The sequence below is a fragment of the Ornithorhynchus anatinus genome, chromosome 9 (genome assembly GCF_004115215.2).
Source record: "Ornithorhynchus anatinus isolate Pmale09 chromosome 9, mOrnAna1.pri.v4, whole genome shotgun sequence".
In the NCBI taxonomy this organism is placed as follows: domain Eukaryota; kingdom Metazoa; phylum Chordata; class Mammalia; order Monotremata; family Ornithorhynchidae; genus Ornithorhynchus; species Ornithorhynchus anatinus.
In genome coordinates, this window is record NC_041736.1 from 43,729,512 (window position 1) to 43,750,876 (window position 21,365).

Consider the following 21,365-nt stretch of genomic DNA (forward strand, 5'->3'; position numbering starts at 1 on the left):
TAATCTTGGGTTTAATTTAAATCCTCTTTTTAGAACTACAACAGTCCTGAGGCTCTTCATGTCAGTGACATAAGGCAGGCCACACACTGTTATTTTGTGATACATAATGTGATTCTGAAATAAAAGTGACAAACAATTTTTAACACTGCATATGTTCAAAGATCTCTGCCAAGAAGGGGGGAAAAAATGTATTGGCACTGGGAGCTAAAGCGCAATGGTTCCTTTGTGATATATAATGAGGAAACAAGTGGCAATGTCTCTGACCTTGTCAAATTAGCAGAGAAAGAAGCATTCTGAACTGTTCAAGGGGCTTAATGCGCATTTCTTCAATGAATTCCTAGAGGATAATTTTCTATAGGCCTGAACCCGATTTCTATCTGGGCTCCAAAGAATTCTATTTAAACTCTTCTACTACTTTGTGAATTCTTAAAAAGATAGTCTAGGTGGGCTGAGGGAAATTAACCCAAGAGCGCTGACTACTGCCTTTTCCGTGAGCTTGCTCAGATGGATTTCTTGCTCTCAGTATAATACTACTCACTAACTTCTAAATGAGGCTGGCCCTTGGCTGCAAGTCAGCAAACCTTGGTGCAAATGATGATAGGCTAAAACACAGGAGTATGGCCAGAAATTAGTTTGACTAAGGGCAGCATTTCAAGTTCAGGGTAATGATGTGTGTGTGAGCGTTGGGGTGCAGGGGATGGGAAGAGGGGTAGTCCAAATTTGTACTAGTCGTCATATGCTGCTCTTTTCCCTTACATATTTTGTGTAGTCAACTTACAGGCTGCAGTTTCAAAAGTACTGAGCTTAATTCCTAAATTAAGGAATGAAGTTCACTGTTATAGTAATCCAATGAAGTTGGATGCTAGTTATATATCTAAGACTTCCCTAGTTGGGTAGACGTGACTAATTATTGTCCGTATGCCACTGAAGTTAAGGGCAGGAGTTCTAGAGACTAAGTTTCACTTCAGCTTTCTACTTTACAAACTTTTTGCCCAAAGTGAACAGAAAAACTCGACTTTTCTTTAGGGACTTTTTGTTCCTGTTGTTCTTCATGGGGGTGATTTTATGAACCAACCCAATCTAGCCTTATGCTCCCTCACTGTCTTCAAAGACGAATTTACTGCTTTCCCCATTGAAATGCTGCACCCTGGTGCACAATAGAGGCTGTCTGAGGATGGGATTTGGAATACTCCATTGTGTGAGTGAATGTGAAACAAGTCAATTGGGAAATGCCTTTGCTCAGCAGAAATGCAGCTGCACCCCTCACCGCAGGTAAGTGCCTCCTATTTGCATGACTGCACCCACACAGCAGGTTTAATCAAAGGCCCTCGGGGTGTTAACAAGTTCTAAATGATTATTCTTATACCTCAGGTGGGGCCACAGAAACACGGGTTCCTGGGAAACTCGGCAAGTGGCTCAGACTGATCTCCGTTCCTAACAGCCCATCAAACCCATTAGCCACCATGGAATTCTTTCCGAGTTGTTTCTGGCATTATAATTGGGGGCAACTGTCTCTCCAGTTAATTTAAAATGCTGAACACATAGTGGTATAGTCAACTGAAAGGCATTTCTTGGCCGGGCACTCAAACGGTGGTTAGAGAAGAAAGAAATACCACACATTCTACAAACTAAACAAAATTATACCAAAACCCAGCGAGATGATAACATATATTAGGAACTCTAATTTCAGGATTCAGTCGTTTGATTTTTCACTTCTTCATTACCATCATTCTCTGGCCCACTCAGTGGTCTGATAAATTTATTGCTTACAAAAAAATGTTCCTGGAGTGGAGCAATTACTTACATGTTTGATTATAATGCCTTAGAGTGAGTGGCGCTTCACCAATGTGTAATTGGCTGTTCCTAGCTGATCAGTAAGACCTATTTGCTGCTATCAATTCCCAGGAACCAATGTCATGTTCCTACAGCAGTTAACTGCTAGTAGGCCCATTAAACTGTTTTTTGGGTTTTTTTTTAGTCCAAGGGTTGGTTTTTAGTTACGACTAAGATCGATTTCTCACTTTCATTGAAGATAATTTTGGTTTATCTTGGTTTTCAAGGAAAACCTACAAATCAAAGATTGACTTCATGGTGCAATCTTTTTGAATTAAATTGCACTTATCCACAAATGGCAACAAAAATATCTGAGAAGAAATATTAGATATTCTATAGAAGTAAGGTGGGAAGAACCAGCAGTAAATGAGGGTTCACAATAGGATAGTGGGTTGCTAACCTATGCACCCCCCCGCCAACCCACCGCCCAAGAAATGATAGGCTTTGTTTTTGGATTCTTGCAATCAAAACATTGATTTATGATGGAACTCTCCCACCCTCTTGTCTCATTCTTCCCCAGGGAGGATTGATTGGCAGGCAAAACTCTGCCTGTTGAGTGTTCACCATAATTTGATTGGTGGGGAAATATTTCTGTTGCATTTCCCTGTATCAGTTTGGAAGTGACTAGGAGGTTTTGTGAACTAATATTTGCTGCTGCCTTGTCCCTGACCCCAGCCCCGTGGAAGTGGGAAGGGGGACAGAAGTAGTCCTGGAGTCTGGGAGTGTCCTTCGAAGAGAAGCAAATCCCCTGGGAAATGTGGGGTGCATCACTCAACCTGTGGACTGCTTTGGCTGACTTGCATACCCTCCCCAGTCCAGACAAACCCTTATCTCTTTCTCCAATCCTGCAGTGATCAGGAAGGGGAGAGAGAAAAGCAGCATGTCTAGAGCCTGGGGTAGAGGAAAAAGGAAATAGAGGCTTACGGAGGAGAGGAGAAGCAAATATTCCAGGAAATTCAGGAAGTGACACTCTGAACCCCTGCCCGCCTTCCCCTGATTTGGCTGTGGAGGGAGTCCAATTCTGCCTCCTCCCCATCTTTGCTAGCAGTGCTGAAATGGAACCTTAAGTAAACTTGACAAAAGGTACATTCACTCTGATAAGTCAGCTAAAAAAAGGTCAATCTTTGAGGAAATCGCCATACTTACTCTGCTCTGTCCATAAAGATTGTTTGGCTTTGTGATACCATAAAGCAAAGCACTACCAAATAGTGATGGTATTTTTCATAATGACTTGTTTCAAAAGACCCTAATGCAACAGCCTGAATAACCAGGACTTTAGCCAGGAGAAACAATACTCAAGCAAAGAGACATCCATGTGAGACAAAGGGATGCCCTCAATAAGATGATTCATCTATTCTGATAAAAATGAAGGAGGAAAAGACAAAATCACTTTTGCTTTTTTAAACCTCTAAAATCTTCTAATGTGCTTATCCGATACAACGCTTGAGAGAAGGAACAAAAAAAGAGCAAAAGAAAAAGAAGAAACATGAAGAGAAGTAGCAAAAACATTTTTTTACAGCATTGAAACTTTTTAAAAGAAACTAGTTTTCTGGTCAATTTCTGTGAAAATTGACTTAAATTTGACCTTATTGGTTTTCTGTACACTGCCTATAACTCAATCTGTATAACTAAGCCAGGAATCAGCATCTTTGACCCCTCGGAAACATTCTAATTACTAAACGTTTTTGAAAATTACTATTAAGGCAATTTAAACAAAATCCTAGTTTGAGCTGCCAAACCTTCTTCTTGAGAAAGGAAGGCAAAATATAGGAAGACAGGTCTAAAGAAAGCCAGGAAAGCAACAGCTATTTTAGGCCAGATACTTTTTCTTCTTGTTATGAAAGTTACCCATATTTTACCTATCTTTAGGGATGTGGAAGTTACATCAATTCAAAGGATTTGCCGTTGCTGTGCCTTCAAAAATGAGAAGATAACCACAGATAATCTTTCACTGTAGAACAACCAAGTTCTACCTATCCAGCCCATCATTTCCATAAAACCTATCTAAAGAAAACGAAATCTAAAAATGCACTTCAAAATGGCACAGAATACAATTCATTCATCATGATAACATCACTGATCAGTGCACATGCACAAGTCCAAAGATAAAAACACAGGAGGAAAAAACACCAAATTACACATTCTCTGAAATCTGCTTGCTATGATAATATGCAAATCGCCGAGTGTCTAAAATTTAAGGCATCGTGATTCATCTATGTATCCTGTTTCTTTTTTTCTTCTACATTTCTCTAGATCAACATTGCTGCACATAGCCCATAAGATAGTCTTAAATGAATAAAAATAGGAGGCATAGACAGCATTCTGTTGAAAGCATTTTGTTTCCCACAAAATCATGACCTTGACGGCTAAGATGGAGAAAATCCAGTCCCATTCAAATCTCACACTTAGATCTAATATTAAGGAAATGGAGAGGTACAAATTGAAGGAAATACACAAAAAAGTGCAGGATATCTAGAAAATTAATAAACTCAGGAAATATTCTAAGATAGGTTACAAGACTGCTTTGAACATTTTTTAAAACTACTGTACTTTGCTTGCTCCCAATTCTACTATCCATTATATGTATTTCTTTTCTGATTCTCGTTTTACAATGTCATTAAAATTCTCTGGCTTTCTGGAATGGCTCTCTAAAAAGTGCTCTTTTATCTTGAAATACTACAAGGCAAATAAAACTATCTTCCCTTTTCCCTTTCAATGAGAAAATATAAATGTAATTTTCAACCCTACTTTAGCCTTTGCCACAAAAAACATTTTTCAGAGATAAACAACTTATTTGTCGATGTGTGATTAACGGAGTTAGGTGATTAACATGTAATCTTGAATTGTGACTATGAAATGAACACTTTTTCCCCTTACCTCATGATGATTCTTGTTTAACCATTCTTTAATAGTGGTTAGGGCAATGTTAGCAGCTGGCTCATTTGGAAATCCTAAAATAAAAACAGATGAAAGTGTGAACCAGTGACGGGGGTGGGGGGATGTGCTTTTATATACATGAGGATATACATGCAAATCCACATACAAAACAATTTCTAAATCTGCAAATTCAGCTGAAGCTTGCAGCACAAAAATGCTTTGTGCCACCTGGTTCTGCCATATTTCTTATTTCTCCAGATATCAATCAGGCATGTTCAATTCTTCCTTCCTGAATGATTTTCTTACCATATACGCTCACATCGGTTGGGCACCAATTAAACCTAGTTGACTTGAATGCAGAAAAGCACAGCTTCCAGTCAGAAGATACGTCTCAGTTTGAGTTGTTCACAACAGAATTTCCTCATAAAATGACTACATATCGGTTACACTTTTAGAATATATATGTATATAAACATATATCTGCTTATTTATTTACATTTAGATACACACACATATATATATATATATACACCCTTCTGTAGACTGGCTTTAATCTGGCCCAGTGAGCTACCGGTAACAGTCAAGAGAGCCGATGTGGGAAAGGGAACAGAGTCACATTAAACCTCATAAGAACCCAAGGCAGAAGATGATCCCAGGCCAAATTTTACCTCTCCTTACTCTCCCAAGGGCATGTCACCCTGGCTTTAGGTGCAAACGTTCTTCATCACCATTGCTGCTGTGATTATTTTTAGTCTCTCAGTGGCATCAGAGAAGGTAAGAGGGATCAGTGGAAAGTAAAGTGGTTACATCCACTGATAACCACGGGAATAAAGAGATCTGGCCACCTAGAGGCAGGATGGAATTGGGACCAAAGAGGAAGATGGAAGGTGACAAGGTAGGGTGGGGTGGTAAAGAGATGTGGATGGGGCAAATGTGGACGGTCCTGCCAGAACAGGGACATCTGGAGATGAAAGTCTGGCTCTAGGGTTGGGGTTAAGGAGGATTGATAATTTCTCAAGGAAAAGAAAAGAATCTTCTCGGAATGGGAAGCGTCTCACTGAAAAAAGGAAAGATTATCTTCAGCGGTAGAAGGGCCAATCTAGTGAGATGGATTTTTAAACTAGGTTTAGCTGAGATGGACCTTATTACATCCAAAGGGGAGCGAAATTTCAATTGATTTGGTGACTTCTGATTTAAAGCTGCTTTACACTGTAAAGAAAAAAATATATATACTGAACTGGCTTAAATATAAATCTAGATAACATTAACATTCACTCCCTAGCTCTGAAAGTGCCCCAAATCCAGTTCTTATATATTCATTGAACTTTTCAGACACAGAAGCTTTTGCTCTCAAACAAGGCCCAGCAATCAAAGGCCTGTTTATAGTTATAGATGGACCTATTGATAACAATTCAATAAGAACTCAAACCCATCATTCTTAAAGGAAATCCTATTACAAAGATAAATCCCATTCATATGAACAACTATTTAGGCCACTTTATCCAACAGAGTTCTAATATACTGGTTGAGCAACCAGTCATTCTCCTCTTATTTGACTGTGTGTCCATTCTACGAGGTTGCCTTCCAAGAACTCTAGAGAGCAACGCCTGTGCAAATTTCCCCAATCTAAAACAAACGATTGTTTATTCACTGAATGGTTTTTATTTTCAAATTAACAATTTTCTCCCAGCAGCTTTTTCCTTCAAGAGTTGTATTTTCCTCCCCTCAGCAGGGCACTGGCCCAGAGCTGTGATAAAATACCGGCAAATTTTATGGAAACATAAATCGCCAAATAGGTTGTGCACTGTCAGACAGCTGCCATACTCACCAGCCGTCAGTGTGAATAGAGCTACCAAACCGGTCCTGAATTACTATGAATATCCAAACCCTGGGAGAAGAATAAAATAGTCTTGACCCTTGAATAGGAAACCCACATCCATCTCTTTTTGGGCCATTTTCCTTGTTGCTTTAATGGGGGAAAACATGATGCATTCCTCTTTGTGCATAAAAATGATCCAACAGAATAAAAAAAAAAAGATTTCCAAGATACCTTTCTTCATCCTCAATATTCATGAAAGTCTGCAAAGTGGTAGGGATCTATTATGAGGCCCATCTAAATATTAATAACTACATACAATTGGCTCGATTCAACACTTTATTTTGACCACTCATATTTGTGAATTGGGCTCTAGTACTCAAAGGCCTTATGGCTGAATCAGAGGGAAAGAAAGCCGCTTCACTTTGCAAGTTTGGTTGAAAGGAGAAGTGTGAGATGAGCTTTTTAAACTTTATTTTTTTCTCTCAAAGCTGTATTTATCAATCTCTACAGCTCAAGTCTACCCCCTCCCCCTCCCCCACCTCAACGAAAAAAGCAATCCCCGAAAGCACGTGGGAATCAAATTACTTGAGAGAAATGAGCTCAAGGAGCTTCACAGTTAACCGATTGCCAGAGCGACAACTCAGACGATTCTGGCTAAGGGCTCAATTTCACAAAAGATAAAACAGGTGAAGTAATAAGAGTGACACCAGCCCATGTTACTGCAGTGAGTGCTGCTGCGGAATACTGAGAAGGGCAAAGCCACAAAAAAACATGGAAAGTGACAGTCAAGAGGTGCAAACAGCATCCAAATGGGCACTACATTCCTAGGATTCCTTTTTCTTTCTGGAGAAGTGTTAAGAGCGCAAGCTGCTTATCCATGTGCATATGCATCAGTGATGTCATATCTATATGCAGACAAAGTGTCTGCATTATCTAATCAATCAACCAATCATATTTTTTGAGCTCTTACTGTGTGCAGAGCACAATGTAACAGAGTTGGGAGATATTTTCCCTTCCCACAAGGAACTTACCACCTAGAGGGGGAGACACACATTAAATTATGAATATATATATAAATGCTGTGAGGGATAGGCGTGGGGTGAATATCAAGTGTTTAAGGAATACAGATTGAAATGCAAGGTCAATGCAGAAGGGAGAGAGAGCAGAGGGCAAGGGAGCTTAGTTGGGGATGTGCTTTTAATGCCGCTTTGAAAGTGAGAAAGTGGTGTTCTGTCGCAAATGAAGGAGACGGGAGTTTCAGGCCAGAGGCAGGGCAATAGGTTGGTAGTGAGAAAGACGAGATCAAGGTAGAGGGAACAGGTTGGTGGTGGGAGAGGAGGGAAGTTTGTGTGCTGCACTGGAGTAGAAAAATCAGTAAGGGGAGGTGGAAAGGGGTTACTTGAAAAAGCACCTTAAAGCTGATGGTAAGGAGTTTCTGTTTGATAGGAAGGTAGATGGGCAATCACTGGAGGTTCTTGAGGAATGGGAAAAAATGGACTTAACTTTTTTTTTAGAAATATGATCCAAGCAGCAGAGTGAAGTATAACCTGGAGAGAGAAGAGACAGGAGGCAGGGAGGGCAGCAAGGAGACTGACTCATTAGTCAAGGCGGGTTAGGATAAGTGCTGGCAGCCATTTGGTTGCAGAAGGATGGATTTTCGTGATTTTGTGAAGGTAGAACCAAAAGGATTTGGTGACAGATCGGATATGTGAGAGATGAGTGGAGTATAATTCCAAAGTATAATTTGTGATACAGGTAGGACAGTGGTGCTGTTTAAAATGGTAGGAAAGTCATGAAGAGGACAGGACTTGAGTGAGAAGATGAGGAGTTCTGTTTTGGGCATGTCGATTTATCTTAATGTCTGTCTCTCCCTTTAGATTGCAATATCAATCAGTGTTATTTATTGAGAGCTTACTGTGCGCAGAGCATTATACTAAGTGGTTGGGAGAGTATGGTATGTGCTAATATGTGGAAAAACTACCAAAGTTCCTTCCTTAATCTATTTATATATCCATTATTTTTAGTTATTTCAGTACTGGGATTTTTGCCATTAGCAAACAACCTTCCATATGTTGTACTGTCATCACAGACATGTGTCTGTATTAATAGCTTTCATTTAATTTAAAAAGAAAATAAAGTGAAGAGTACACTTTCTGATAATTTTGCTTTCCTATACTTTTTAAAGATTGTAGATGAGCTGCCTTTAACACCCGTGCTTAGATATTGGTCTATGTTCATGAGTTTTCCAAACTTATGATCGTACTTGTTAAGTGCTTTCTATGTGTCAAACATTGTTCTAAGTGCTGGGATAGATAAAACCTATGAGTTCTAGTATCTATTTTTAGACCTTATATTCCTAGGAAATGACAGCAATGACCTGAAAAATTGTTTGTGAAACAACTTCTATTCCATGCAAACTGTTCCTCCTGCCACTACCATAATTCTCCAGAGAGATGATGAAAGGTCTTGAAAAATAATCATAAATCACTTGAAAAAAATTATAAAAAGGAAACAAATCATTTCCTAAAGGGTTGGTCAAAGAGTGCATATAAAGAAATCACTTCCATCTTTGCTAGATAAGAATTTACATTTGAAATCTACCCAGGACCATCAAAAGCAATCTTTCCTGTTGGTTGTGCTATATATTTGAGGAAAAGTCTTCACTTGATTTTTCCAGCCTTACACTTGCTGGGAGCTGCTCCTAATAATAATAATAATGTTGGTATTTGTTAAGCGCTTACTATGTGCCGAGCACTGTTCTAAGCGCTGGGGTAGACACAGGGGAATCAGGTTGTCCCACGTGGGGCTCACAGTCTTAATCCCCATTTTACAGATGAGGTAACTGAGGCATCGAGAAGTTAAGTGACTTGCCCACAGTCACACAGCTGACAAGTGGCCGAGCTGGGTTTCGAACCCATGACCTCTGACTCCAAAGCCCAGGATCTTTCCACTGAGCCACGCTGCTTCTAATAGTTGGGTTTGAGTAGCTTAACAACCTGAGTCACAACTCTGTGCTGCTCAGTGGATTCTTTGCTTCTACCCAAAAATCTAAAGTTCTGCTAGAAAGAAAGGAACTAAAGCAGTAGAAGGTGCAGAAATGCAAAGAATCCATTGAAGGTAGAATGTTCTTCACACACAATTTCTTCAATAAGTGACAGAATTTGGCTAATTCTCATAGACCACAAGAAGGCCCTACCAAAGAGCCCCTTAAAAATAGCAGGAGAAAGAACAAGAGAAAACCTCATAGCAATCAAAATAATAAATTAAACCCAACTTGTCCCTATCTGTGTACATATTTTAATTATACATAGCCAAAATTTCATATGCATATGCCAAATACAAAGCACTTTTGAAAATGATGTACAATACAGTTTCAAGTTTAGGTTAAAAGAAGCCACATGGCCAAGTGGAAAGATCATGGGCCTAGGAGTCAGGACGACTGGTTCTAATTCAGGCTCTGCAACTTGCCTGTTACGTGATTTTAGGAATCACAACTTTTCTATGCCTAGGTTTCATCATCTATAAATTGGGGATCAAATATCTGTTCTCCTTGCCCCTTAGAATATCAGCCGCCATGAGGGACAAGGACTTCATGACCTGACGGCCTTGTATCTTCCTCATTGCTCAGGACAGTGCTTGGTCCATGATAAGCATTTAGAGTCCTCTAGACTACAAGTTCCTCATGGGAAGGGAATGTGACTGTTTATTGTTATACTGTACTCTCCCAAGCACTTAGTACAGTTCTCTGCACATAGTAAGTGCTCAATAAGTACAACTGAATGACTGAATGAATTTAACAGATATCACAGTTATTAAGTTCAATCATCATCAAGAAACTATTTTTTTATTCCAAAGAGTTTTCTTTATTCATTGTCTTTCGATAAACAAAGTGACTTCTATCATCATCATCAATGGTATTTATTAGGTGCTTACTATGTGCAGAGCACTGTACTAAGAGCTTGGGAAAGTGGAATGTAACAGAGTTGGCAGACATGCTACCTGCCCCCAGGGAGTTTACAGAACTACTAATAATAATGATGGTAATTGTTAAGCGCTTACTATGTGCCATGCTCTTTTCTAAGCACTGGGGGAGATACAAGGTAATCAGGTTGGCCCAGGTGGGGTTCACAGTCTTAATCCCCATTTTACAGATGAGGTAACTGAGGCACAGAGAAGTTAAGTGACGGGCCCAAAGTCACACAGCTGACAAGTAGCAGAGCTGGGATCAGAACCCATGACCTCTGACTCCCAAGCCCGAGCTCTTTCCATTAAGCCACACTGCCAAGGGAGGAACGTTAATATAAATTACTAAGCGTTTGGGAGAATACAAAAGCATTGGCAGACATACCCCATACTCCCTGCCCACAAGGAACTTTCATCATTTCCCAGATCCTCCCAAAACCAATAGTTTCTATCCTGATACAAACTCTTGTCCTATTATGGTTAGACTACTCTATCCACGTCCTCAGTGGTCTCCATGCCTCCTGCCTATTCCACCTTCAAGCTATACTATCGGCTGTTGCATGAATGGTCTTCTTGAAATGGAGCTTGGTGCACGTGACTCTAGTTCTTCAATAGTTCCAGTGGCTTTCCATCACCCACTGCATCAAACAGAAAACTTTTGCCAACTGGCTTTGAGGCTCTCTCCCTAAACCCTAGGGTATTCACCATCACGCCACCCTACCTTTCCATAGCACTAATGTACACATAATAATAATAATGATGGTATTTGTTAAGCGCTTACTATGTTCCAAGTGCTGATCTTTTAACTCTGTTGCGCCCTCTAGACTGTAAGGTCTTTGTGAGAAGGGAACGTGTCTATCAACTCCGTTATATTGTACCCTCCCAAAGGTTTAATATAGTGCTCTGCACACAGTATGTGCTCAATATATAAGATTAATTCCCCTCCCGTGATTTATCTGTCTCTCCCTGCCACTAAATTGTAAGCTCTTTACAGCCAGGGTTCATGTCTACTAACGTTATTTTACTCTGTAAAGTTCTCAATCGCCCTCTCCCAAGATCTGCATCGAGTAAGCACTCAATAAACACTACTGATTGACTGATTCACTAGCTCTCCCCATTTTACACATCAGCTTTTTTTCCCCCAACTCACACTCTTTACTTCTACCAAGTTTGATTTCTATCTTGCTCCTAATTCCCCTACAGCTAATCCCTCAGTCATACTGCTTCCTCCATCCTGGTATAGCCCTGCATCCCCCATTTGCCAAACCTCAGCTATCCCTTCAAATCCTACTCCCTCAGAAGCCTTCCACAAAGTCTTAGTTGCATCAATCCAGCTATGCTTGCCTAGTCAAGTGGTTATCCAGCTATTTTCTTCCGACACTTTTTTTTTTTTATCACTACCTAGTATAGCTTTCTTCCTCCTGCCACTCATATATAATTTCTTTGTCATCCCTTTAGATTGTAAATTTCCTGAGGGCAGAAAAAGTGAGTCTCATTTCCACCACAGACTCCCAACTGCTTAGTTTAGTAGTTTGCAATCAGTAGGCCTGAATGAATACCATTGATTGATTGATTTTTTGAAACCAATCCTACCCGCATAACTCTCAGCTTAATGAGTTCACGATAGGATTGCAAGTACTGAGTCTGATTTGAGTGGGTTCAAACCACCAGTCTTTCAATCGTATCTATTAAGCACTTATCGTGTGCAGAGCATTATACTGAGTGCTTGGGAAAGTACAATACAACAACAAATAGTGACATTCCCTGGCCACAATGAGCTCACAGTCTGGGGCAGGGCTGGGGAAGAGACAGACATCAATGCAAATAAGTAAAATTACAGATATATAATAAGTCCTGTGGGGCTGGGGGGTGGGGAGGAGAGCAAAGGGAGCAAGTCAGGGCGACGTAGAAGGGAGTGGGAGATGAGGAAAAATGGGGCTCAGTCTGGAAAGGGCTCTTGGAGGAAATACGCTTTCGATAAAGCTTTGAAGCGGGGGAGAGTAATTGTCTGGTGGATTTGAGGGCGGGGGAGGGCAAACCAGGCCAGAGATAGGACATGGCAAGGGAGTGGCGGTGAGACAGGCGAGATCAAGGCGCAGTGAGAAGGATAACACTAGAGAAACGAAATGTATGGGCTGGGTTGTAAAAGGAGAGAAGCAAAGTGAGGTAGGAAGGGGCAAGGTAATGGACTGCTTTAAAGGCAATGGTGAGGAGTTTTTGTTCGATATGGGGGTTGATAGGTAAACAATGGAGATTTTTGAGGAGGGGGATGACATGTCCTGAACCTTTCTGTAGAAAGATGACCTGGGCAGCGGAGTGAAGTATGGACAGGAGTGGGGAGAGACAGGAGGTTGGGAGGTCAGCAAGTAAGCTGATGCAGTGATCTAGGTAGGATAGGAGGAGTGATTGCATTAAGGTGGTAGCAGTTTGGACGGAGAGGAAAGCGCTCTGTCCACAGTAAGCGCTCAATAAATACCATTAAATGATTGGGAAATTTCAGATTGAAGTTCTGATGAACTTTAGGGAAGTGGGGATCAGTCAAAACCTACCTCGCATCCCTCTAATTTAAATTCACTCTCACTCTGTTCATCATTACATAGAGGCCCAAAGAGCCCTTCTTAGCATCATTAAAGCTATTTAATGTGGCACTGGCCATGACAGAAATACAGGAAGAAGAGAGGGAGGGAGAAGATGTGTGTTCTGATGCCCCTGCCCTGCTTCTGCCCACCCCCCCACCTCCTAAAGCCAGGTGGTCTGAGAGAACTTCACCCTCCCCGCCACTTTTTTCCAATGGTTAAAACAAGTCTAACTGGAAGGAGAGGAGGAAGGGAACCTTTTCTAAATGATTTCTACAATCAGCTCTTCAAAACGCCAGCAAATACCAAAATACTCATTAGTTCAAACGCTGTGAAACATTTTAAGAAAATAAAAGCCTGCTGGCATATGTCTACGAGCTGGGATATTCTCCAAGTGCAGCTCAGTAGTCTAAAGTTTTCCCTTGAAGACTTTGATTTTTCAAAATGGGTTGTAACTAAATGTTTTCAGGGTTGGTTCAAAACAAAAAGGTCTGGCCAGGCTAAACAAAAACAGTCCCACGTAAGTTGATGTTTTGTGAGATGGTCTTCCTGGGGCTTCTAATGAGTTTTTCTGCAGTTAATTTGGTCTCCCTGCCAGCTGGGGTATAATGGTCCTGATGACCAGGCACAGGCGGGTAGGAATTCTGATTAGCTCTATCCATTCTGATTAGCCCAGCTTTCCTGGATGGGCTGAGAGGGAAATAAGCCACTGACATCCCATCATAAATACAGCTCGTTTTAGCATCATAAGGGGTTCCACTTAATCAGCACCTTAAGAAGTAACATGCCTACCCAAGGGGCTGCTGGCAGGAGTAATCAGGGCAGGGCACCTGGGTGATTCAACAGTGGCTCAGTGGCATCTGGTTTAAGTGAGATGCCTGGTGTTAATTCCTGGATCTGGACATAAAGGTAACAGGTGTAGATCTGTTGCCTGTGTGCAAACTTCTCCTGCTGGGCAACTACTTGCTCGCCCTAGACTGCTTCCTTGTGCTAGGAGGCATCAAATTTGACCCGAATATAGTTCTTTAAGTGCTTCCCTGATTTTTCTATGCTTATCTTCAAGATCATCATGAGTAATCCTCAGATATTCACTAGCACAGAAAACGTCTAGGAATTTGTGATAATCAGGACCTTTGCTTAATGAGTATGATCTGAGTTCACTCGGGTTAATAGGATTCCAGTGTACTCTCAAATCCTTTTTGGCTCCTGCTGCTTCTGCCTCATCGTGAATTGCTGTTTTTAGATGCCATACACAGCACTTATTGTGTGATCATATTTGCATATCTTAATCACATAATAGTCTTCATAAAATCAATAATAACAATTATGTTTATTAAGTGGTAACTATCATCACCCATCAACAGAAGGACCTGCATTCTAATACTGGCTCTGCCCCTGATCTGCTGTGTGACCTAGGGCAAGTCACTCTATTTCTCTGTGCCTCAGTTATCTAATCTGTAAAATGGGGATTAAGATTGTAAGCCCCATGAGGGACAGAGACTGGGTCAAAACTGTTCATCTTGTAATGTGATGATAACTATTAATAATAATAATTGTGGTATTTGTTAAGTGCTTACTATGTGCCAGGCACTGTACTAAGCCCTGGGGTGAATACCATCAGGTTGGACACAGTCCCTGTCCCGCACAGGGCACAAAGTCTTAATCCCCATTTTACAGATGAGGTAACTGAGACACAGAGAAGTTAATTGACTTGCCCAAGGCCACACAGCAGACAAGTTGTAGAGCTGGAATTAGAACCCATGACCTTGTGACTCCCAGGCCCGTACTCTATCCACTATGTCATGTTGCTTCTCCTATCCCAGCACTTAGACCAGTGTTTGAAATATGGTAAGTGCTTAACGAATACCATCAGTATTATTAATGGTATTTATTGAGCACTTACTGTGTGCAGAGCACTGGGACCAAGCTTGGAAGAGTACAGAATTCAGAGTCAACTTTCCTGCCCACAGTGAGCTTACACTCCAGAGGGGAGAGACAAACATTAAATAATTTATAATATGTAACTTATAGATATGTTTATAAGTGTTGTGGGATGGCAAGTGGGTCAGATATGACAGGACCAGAGGTCACAGATCCAAATGCAAAGACGGCACGGAAGGGAGAAGGGGTCGGGGAAAAGAGGGCTTAACTGAGCAAGGCGTCCTGGAAGAGATGTGACAGTTTTGAAGTTGGGGAGATGTATGGCCTGGTGTATTTGGAAAGCGAAGGAGTCCAGGCTAGGGGGAGGGCGTGGGAGAGGGGTTGGTGCTGAGATGGATGAGATTGGGACACAGTGGAAAAAAAGCTGGTGCTAGAGGAGGTAGGTCTCTGGGCTGGGCTGTAGCAAGAGATCAATGAGGTAAGGTAGGAGGGGGTGAGCTGACTGAGTACCCTGTAGCCTATGGTAAGGAGTTTCTGTTTGATGTAGAAGTGTATGGGCAGTCATTGGAGGTTCTTGAGGAGCGGGATACATGGACTGAACTTCTTTTTAGAAAAGTAACCTGTGCAATAGAGTTAAGTACGGATTGGAGTGGGGAGAAAGAAAAGACAGGGAGGTCAGCGAGAAGGCAGATGTAATAGTCAAGGCAAGGTAGGATAAGTGTTTGGATTGGCATGGTAGCAGTTCACATGGAGAGGGAAGGGCGGATTTTAGCAATGTAGTGAAGGTAGAACTGACAGGATCTGGTGACAGATTGAATATGTGGGTTGAATGAGAGAGATGGGTTGAGGCCAACGCCAAGGTTACAAGCTTGTGAGATAGGGAGGATAATGGTACTGTCTACAGTGATGCGAAGTACGGAGGGAGGACAGGGTTTATGTGGGAAGATAAAGAGTTCTATTTTGGACAGATTTAGTTTGAGGGGGTGATGGGACATCTAGGTAGAGATGTCCTGAAGGTAGGAGGAAAGATGAAATTGCTGATAAAGAGAGAGGTCAGGGCTGAGGATGTAGATTTGGGAATCATCTTCACAGAGATGGTAGTTGAAGCCATGGGAGTGAATGAGTTCTCCAGGAGAGTGGGTGTAGATGGAGAATAGAAGGGGAACCAGAATGGAGCCTTGAGGGACTCCCAGTGTCACAGGGGGCAGGCAGAGGAGGAGCTTGCAATAGAGACTAAGAAGGACCGGCCAAAGAAATAGGAGTACTGAGAAGACTGTCAGAGGAAGCTTAGATTACTATATGACAAGTACTGTGCTACTAACTAGAGTAAAATGAAGACAATCAGATCAAACACAGACACTGTCCCAGAAGAGTTTCACAATCTGAAAAGGAAAGGAAAGCACGTAGTTTTCCTCATTTGTCCAGTGGAGATAACTGAGGCCCAGAAAAGTTAAGTAACATGCTCAAAGTCACACAGCAGGCAAATAGAACGATAGCCTGGGTGTCTCTTTCCACTGTCAAAGGTCCGATATCTTTGTCATTTTTTCAGTCAGTAGATGACGCTTCATTTAAGCGCTATTCACACACAACAAATGTTTGGCATGTTCAAATCAGCTATTATGGAACATACAGGTTCTCCTTAAAGGTGGTGTGTGCCGTGCTTGTCATAAAAATATTTTCAAGCTATTGGTACCAGCAGGAGTGGAAATACTGTTAGTCTGAATAGTACATCTATGCGACTGAGGTGCTGTGTGGTTGTCTGGTTTAAACTAGATATCAATTTGGTTTTGCTGAAATAGTATAGTGAGTCACCTTGGAATGGGAGAACATGAAGAAGCCATTAGGTTGCCGTACCTAAGGAAAAAAGAATCCAAAATGTGCAGTTTGCCATCATTTTGCACCCTGTCCCATATAATCACCTTGTCAGAGAGGGACTTTCAGATGTCCAGGTGAATTCACAGATATTGGAACTGATTTTCAGTACAATCGTTGTATCTTATGGCTTTCTCCAATGAAGTTCTTAGCACTTTATCAATAAGTTTGGTTTTCTGCCAGATGCATGGACTGTCTGTCTCTCTCTCTCTCTCACACACACATAAACACACACTCACTCTACACATATGACTCTTTTTCTTTATATATTGATTTATCTGCTACCCTTGCCAAGGAAGTTTTAGATTCCAGATCAATCACCCAACAAAAGTGTGCCTTTTTTGCCAAGTGACAATTTGTTTCCTCTGACAACTACCTTGCAGTCAAATGGACTGGGACCCAGTCCCTACACCCTACAATCACCGCTGCCGACCTTTCATTTTGAGCATGGGGACAAAGAAGGGATAGGGATTTTAGGGGAAAATAGGACTAGGTGTGGTCAGACCTAGCGGGCTCAGAGGTTAGAAAGACACCATCTTAGGTCTTGCCAGATCTGCTTGGAAACCATCCAGTCTTGTTAGAGACCTGGGATAAGCAAATCTGGGAGTTTAAATCAATCAACCAGTGGTATTTATTGAGTGCTTACTATGTGCAGCACACTGTACTAATTGTCTAGGAGAGTACAATACAAAAGAATAGGGATTGTCACTGATTATTGTTGTATTGTACTTTCTCAAGCGCTTAATACAGTGCTCTGCACACAGTAAGGGCTTAATAAATACTGAATGACTGAATGATCAGACATTCTCTGCCCACAATGAGCTTACAGTCTAGAGAGAATTAAGCTTGAAGAGCTGTGGGAAGAACTATCCCTGATGACTACAAGAGAGGGCACCTATGCTTCCATTCACTTTTCAGGAAAAATCCATTATTTCATTTCATTACCTTTTAATTCAGAGAGGTTATGGGAATTAGCAAGCTTATTTTTTCCTTGGACTCTCTTGGTAGCCAGCAGTGATTTCTCTGAAGTCCATCTGGCAGAGGGACAAGTGTTTTGTATAAAGGACTATGGTTTTAGAACTATGCATCAGTTAAAATGTAATTAGCCAAGGTAGATAATGAACGGTATGGCAGCCAAAAGAGATACAAATAATCAAATCCACTGAATGCAAGTCTATTTCTAAAAAAAAAAAAATCCTCCAAACTGCCAGTTGGGGCTCAGAGACTTAGAGCTCTTCAGCAATTGAAAGTATTTCTCTTTAATCTGCAGGACTCCAAAAGGAGATGAATATTTTGAAGGAGTTTCTGACTTTTGTCATGTTATGCCTGAAGAAAATTTCACTCTCTCCACTAGTTAGTCCATAAACATTATCTCCATACATAATTAGAAAAATGAATTACTTAGGACCTGTGTTCCCCCAAACTACTATACATATAAATCTCTAGGTTTTTGAATTTTCCTCTTATTGTCACAGTATCTATTTTGGGTTGCAGTTTTTGACTGCACAAGAAGAATGTATTTTACCTTTCATGTGCATGGTGCAAGACTTGAGGTAAGAAAGCCTGGAGTTCGGTTCAGAACTCCCTGCCTGCAGAAGCATAGATCTACCACTCAATCAATCAATTAGTGGTATTCATTGAGTACTTACGGTATGCACAGAACCGTACTAAGTAATTTGAAAAGTACAGTACCACAGAGTTGGTGGACTTGATGCCTGTCCACAAGGAGCTTACAATTTAAAGTGGGAGATATGGAAAATAGAGTATAAGGATATGAACCAAAGTGCTGTGGGGCTGGGGTGAGTATCAAATTGCTTAAGTAGTAAATAATGATATTCCAGGCACTCTATCAAGCACTGAGGTGGATACAAGCAAATCGAGTTGAACACAGTCCCTGTACCTCTGGGCCTCACAGTCTCAATCCTCATTTTACAGATGGGGTAACTGAGGTAGAGGTAACTGAGGCACAGAGAAGTGACTTGCCCAAGGTCACAGAGCAGACACGGGAGGGAGCTCACCCATTCTCTATTCATTATGCCATGCTGCAGAGAATAGGTGATTCAGAGAGGAGTGCAGACAAGGGAAATAATAATAATTATGTCTTTGTTAAGGGCTTACTATGTGGCAGACACTGTTGTGAGAGCTGGAAATGAAGGCTTAATCAGGGAAGGCCTCTTGGAGATGTGAATTTAGGAGGGTTTTGAAGGTGGAGAGTGTGTTGAACTGTTGGCTTTGAAGTGAGAGGAAGTTCCAGCATCAAGGGAGGATGCGGGCAAGGGGTCGGCGGAGGGGTAGGCAAAAATCGAGAGACCAAGAGTAGCTTGGTGGTCCAGACAACAGAATAAAGAATGAAGTAGACAGAGGAGAGACTGGAGTCGGGGAGGTCAGCAAGGGGTTGATACAGAAATCAAGGTGGGAATCAATCAGTCAGTGGTATTTATCGAGTACTTACTGTGTGCAGAGCACTGTACTAAATGCTCGGGATAGTACAATTCAGTTACTAGACATGTCCCCGCCCTTAAGAAGCTTTCAGTCTATGGGGGAAGCAAACATTAATAATAGTTTTGGTATTTGTTAAGCGCTTACTATGTGCAAGGCACTGTATATGTACATGTAGTACTGTGGGGCCGAGGGTGGAAATTATAAGTGCTTGGATTCAATGTGGTAGCAGTTTTGCTGGAGAGCCGAAGATGGATTCAAGAGATGCTGTGAAAGTAGAACCGAAAGGATTTCGAGACATGCTGAACACGTGTGTTGAATAAAATATTATTATTCCCATCTTTATTTTGGAATCTGGGATATGAATATATTTAGAGAAGCAGTGTGGCTCAGTGGAAAGAGCCCGGGCTTGGGAGTCAGAGGTCTTGGGTTCGGATCCCGGCTCTGCCACTTGTCAGCTGTGTGACTGTGGGCAAGTCACTTCACTTCTCTGTGCCTCAGTTGCCTCATCTGTAAAATGGGGATGAAGACTGTGAGCCTCACGAGGGACAACCTGATCACCCTGTATCTACCTCAGCGCTTAGAACAGTGCTCTGCACATAGTAAGCGCTTAACAAATACCAACATTATTATGGACTTTTAACAGTTCATGCAGTAAGTCTGGGATAGAGCAAGGTGTAGAACTTCATTATCTTGTATCTAACCCTGTGCTCAACAAATACTACATTAAGCCTGTCTCATCCACTAGAGTTTAAGCTCTTTGGGGACGGTGAATGTGTCACATGCTTGTCGTGTGCTTCCAAAGTGCTTAGATGTTGGAATTTGTTAAGCGCTTACTATGTGCCAAGAGGGTGCTCAATAAATGCTATCACTACTTAAGTAATCTAGAAGAACATTGGTGAAAATGGCGACTCTTTAAAAACTCATTCTCCAGAGACCTAACATGCTCTTGAGCTGCTTAAGAGCAAGTCTTCAGGAAGCACAGAGAGGATCACATTCTCACTAATGAGAGACTTTACCTCATAACAATTCTGTCAAAGGAAAAAGTCAATGCAAAAGTACTCATTAATGCCCTGTCAATTTACCACTGTGATATACTTGTGCAATCCAGGAATGAGATTTTCGTGGCCCTCCTATATAAGATATATTTTGGCTGCATTTTAAATGCTGAGGAACTTATGGCTCTGAGCCATAAAGATTAATTACAACTCCAACATTATGTTACAAGGGAGGATTCATAGTGAGGCTGGTTCACTTACATTTTCCAGAATTCACAGACAGCTAATCTGTAAGTGTAATAAAGCTGTCTGATGAGGAATCATTCTCATTGACTTCACAAGCATCAAACCATGCAGGTACAAGTAGGCTCCAGGATGGAACATGTACAATTTGAGTTCCGTAGTCAGAGCTTTGATGAATAGCACGCTGGTGGCTGCTGCTGCTAATGCCAAATGGAGAGTTTTGCTGAGAGAACATATTTACAGCAATGACTGCTGAGAAGTGCAGGTTTTTCATGAGTTGCGTGAGATCTCTCCCAACAGGAAGCATCATATTACAATGCAGATTTCCTGTAGAACCTAACACATTCCTCTTTGCAGAGATTTTACTTTCCCACAGCTCCCACAACATTTGCATTGGCAGGGAAGATTTCTGTCTGGATAGCTCTCAAAGCCCAAGCAGAGGTGGTAAATAGCTAAAAACCTGATTTTTAAAAATTGATAATACTAATGACAACACCACCGAATCTCGATTATGTAGAGGGCTTTCATTCTTCTAAAGCACTTTCACATCAATTATTTCATTTTATCCTGGTAATATCTCTTTTAAATGGATACCCTTAACCTCATTTGGCAGAGAAGGAAATGAGGCTCAGAGAGATTAAGGGACTTGTCCAGTGTCACAGAGCAGGCTAGTGACTGAGCTGGGACCAAGGTCCAGGTATCCTGACTCCCAGCCCCCTGCTCTTTCCACTAGACCACAACGCTCCTTTTGAATCTCCGAATGATAATTAATTCTCCAATCCGAGAGATCTTTAAAAACAAGTAAAGCAGTCATTACTTTAACCTCCAGACTGCAAATTCACTGTGGGCAGGGAACGTGTCTAC

At 41.4% G+C, this 21,365-nt stretch overlaps 1 protein-coding gene across 6 annotated transcripts in view; it reads right to left on the reverse strand.

Annotated features, from left to right (window-relative positions):
- Window positions 1–21,365, reverse strand: part of MACROD2 (mono-ADP ribosylhydrolase 2) — a 1,182,461-nt gene that overhangs the window by 363,038 nt on the left and 798,058 nt on the right. For all 6 annotated transcript variants that reach the window (XM_029072595.2, XM_029072594.2, XM_029072593.2 and 3 more), the window contains exon 8: window positions 4,711–4,784. In XM_029072595.2, coding sequence (XP_028928428.1) covers window positions 4,711–4,784 — 74 coding nt within the window. The remainder of the gene's footprint in view (window positions 1–4,710; window positions 4,785–21,365) is intronic.